This window comes from Antrostomus carolinensis, unplaced genomic scaffold (genome assembly GCF_000700745.2).
Source record: "Antrostomus carolinensis isolate BGI_N321 unplaced genomic scaffold, ASM70074v2 scaffold52160, whole genome shotgun sequence".
NCBI classification, from domain to species: domain Eukaryota; kingdom Metazoa; phylum Chordata; class Aves; order Caprimulgiformes; family Caprimulgidae; genus Antrostomus; species Antrostomus carolinensis.
Window position 1 is genome coordinate 536 of NW_010291642.1, and position 3,270 is coordinate 3,805.

Sequence of the window (3,270 nt, forward strand, 5' to 3'; positions counted from 1 at the left end):
CGTCTTTAAAAAGATGTGATGTTAGAAAAAGATAAAATCAATATTGTTATTATAGTGGAAGGTGCTTTTATTGGGTGATGAGCAGCACGTAACCTGTGTGTAGCCCTCAGTCTAAGAGCAGGAAAAGAGGAACTACCCCAAGGCCGTGTCAGGGGTGCAAATCTTTTTGGAGGAGGAAGGCCACGTATAATTCTAACATCTGTGCACAGCAGAAGGGACTTTGGCATCTCTTAGAGAGTTGACACAGTATGAAGTGAGCTCAGCAGATGACTTTGGGGCTCCCTTTCAGATTCTACTAATGATTTGTTCTTTACGTACCATCTTCAAAGCACCCCACTGCTGTAGCCATGCCTAGATGCTTCTGTGACTTAAGCAGAACTGCACTCGAAGCATGTCAGGGGGGCTGTGCTTCTGGAGCAAGGTAAGAATTATTTTGTAGTAATTTGTGAGGATGCTGTCAGAGAGGATGCTTTTGCAGAGACCGAGTGAAAGAAGCAGAGGATCAGTAGAAGCCAGCTCTGCAGGCTGTGTTTAGTGATGCAGCTGACTCTGCGAGGACCTCTTTTCTGTGCTCCTGTAACCACGTGTGTTCCATCCTTCCACAGCCCAGTCAGCATCTGGAACCTGCCCTCAAAAGCAAAGATACTCCCTCAAACTTGTGAGTTTTGATCTGTTTGGGTAAGGAATAGTGCATAGTGTACTGCGTCCAGGGCCTGACCCATGAGGGCTCTATGGCTAAGAATGTCCGAGGAACTCAGAGAGAGTGGTCACAGAGGGGCTTCTAGCTCAGGAGATGGATGGACACTCCTGAGAGTGTCATGCTTGGATTTCAGTAGCAGTTGGCTCTTCCACTAAAGGTGTGAAGAAAACAGATAGGAGGATTAAAAAAAGGAAAAGCCTTCATCCCAGAAGGTTGCCTTTTCAATCCACCAAGTTTTGTAATCTCCAGAACTGAATTTGGTGGTGTAAAGTAGAGATCTTGAGTCATTAATGTCAGCCCTGCTTTTTTCCTATATGGCAGGTGAAGTCTGGGGAGACTGGAGAGGTTTGAATTGGGTGGCTGTGCTGAGGCAGTGTGATCAGCCAGCACTGAGAGACTGAGCACATCTTTAAATCAAACAGTAATTATAGCTGGAGTTCCGAGCCAGCTTTCTAGGCACTTGCTAATAACTTGAGTTCTCCAGAAACACGCTGTTTCCAGCAATAGCTGTTCTGCAGTGGAGCTTCAGTTCATTGATTTTCAGTAACTCACAAACCGGAGCAGAGAGGCCGTTTTTCTTGTCTCCTGTGGCTCTTGGGGATTGGTTGTCTGTGGGAAGACCAGTGATGACTAATGGCTCTGGGGGGACCTGGTGGTGCCCACTCTTGCAGGCACTTGAAAAATCACTCTCCCTTTTGTCAGAAGAGCCATTTAAGAGGATGGAGAAAGAATACAGTGTTAATGAGAAAAGACAGCTAAGTGCCACAAAACTAGAAACCAGTAGGTGGGAAACTGTAATCACTTCTCTACACAACACTCCCAGCTCCTCTGTTTTGCACCTCTGGGGTCTTTTGGCATTTTGCTCAGTAGCCTTCTAACAGCCCAGCCCACGTGGCTGCAGAGGACTGTAGATTATGATATGGCACATGACAGCGTTTTGGCTCCTGGTTTGAGGGCTCAGATCGCTTCACCAGGCAAGGTGCAGAATAAAATATCCTCTGGAGCATGGCCGGGTGTGTTGTCTGCAGCCTGCTGATCCTCCAGCAACCCTGACCAATTGTGGGTAGGGCCTTTGATATCAAACCAGCCAGAATATAAAACTGCCTCCTCCCATGGATAACAGCACCTGTGTGAAGTTGGTGTGCAGTGTGCTGAGCGTGTGTGTACGTGTGTATAGGCAAATGCTTGTGTATGGACTGTGAACTACACACATTTCACTCAGTAACAGCAGCAGTGAAAGGGCAGTCACGCTTGCTGATTTGAAGGGATGGATTGTAAGATGTCAGCACACTGCCCAGACAGTGACTTGAGTCACAAATGACTTGAGTGTCACAAATACAGACTTTTTTTTACTTGTCTCACTTTCTGACAGCTACAATAAAACATTCTAGTTCTTAGTTGGGACTTGCCTGTTTGCAGAAATAACCTCATGGGCTCTGTGGATAAGAAGGTTGCCTCTGGCTCCTTTTAAAATAACAGCTTTGGGACTAGGGCTCGCTCGAGGTTGCCAGATAGTCTGTATTGTCTAGATGCTTTTAACCCACAGATAATTGTAAGTGTTGGCGCTTGAAATATCCAACGTGGGACAGCTGCTCCCTCTTTATGTGCTGATGCTCAGTTTGTGTGGTTGTTGGGTGCAGCATTCAATAGTGAACCAAAAGACCTGAGCTCTATTCTCAGCTCTGTTGCTGACCTGGTATTTGATTTCTTTTTTGGGGGGTTGTTGCTTTCATTAAAATTAATAGTGAAGGTCTGGTAGCAGTCTTACCCAAGTTTCCCTTTCTAGCAGGGTGTGTGTGGCTGAAGTAATGCTCCTCCTTGCTGTTCCCTTTAGGATGTCAAAGATGGGAAGATCTACAATGAACAGAACTTCTTCCAGCGAGCTGCAAAGGCAGGCACAGGTTGGTGCTTCTTGGAAGGGCGAGGACAAGGCTGCTTGTTAGGAGAGCTGGCATCCCTCTCTCATCCTTCCCTCTCGGAAGGCCAGGCTAAAATAAACTTAATTCACTGCCTGGTTAGTGACAGAGTGCTGACAAATTTGGCCAAGAGCCTGCTCTCCCAGGAGTCTCTGTGTACCTTAGGACGCCGCAGAATTGGCATTTTGAAGCTTTCTTGCCCTTCCCATGCTTTGTCCTGATCTCCCTGGTAGCTGTTCAGCCCTGCAGCCTGACCTGCCTTGGCTCCCTCCCCTTTACCCCTTCCATGGGCATTTCTGTCAGCTGCTGTCTAGTGTTGACTCCAGTGACCCAAAAACTCGAGCAAGAGCAAAGCTGAGCAGAGAAACGTGGGCAGGTGTTTGAGCAGGGGTGATGGAGGAATTATTGTCACATCTGTACGTCTGGGAGGACTAAAAATCTGCTTCTCCATTCTCCTCTCTCTCCCCTTTCTTGTTTTACCTCACCCTATAGCAACCACATGCCCCTGCCTGCTGTGGTGATCCCAGCATCCCTTCTGCTGTATTCTTGCTCTGCAGTGCTGTGTGCATTGACATGCCAATACCCCAGCACACTGGCTGGCATTTCTGGGGCAGAATCAGTACGAGAGAGGCTTCCAGCTGTGAGCTGCCCAGG

The 3,270-nt window shown here is 47.6% G+C and overlaps 1 protein-coding gene across 1 annotated transcript in view; it reads left to right on the forward strand.

The window, feature by feature from the left end:
* Positions 1-347: 347 nt before the first annotated feature.
* VRK3 (VRK serine/threonine kinase 3) overlaps positions 348-3,270 on the forward strand; it is a 6,459-nt gene continuing 3,536 nt past the window's right edge. Inside the window, 4 exon segments of the mRNA XM_010176667.2 lie at positions 348-398; positions 400-421; positions 606-658; positions 2,535-2,601. Coding sequence (XP_010174969.2) covers positions 348-398; positions 400-421; positions 606-658; positions 2,535-2,601 — 193 coding nt within the window.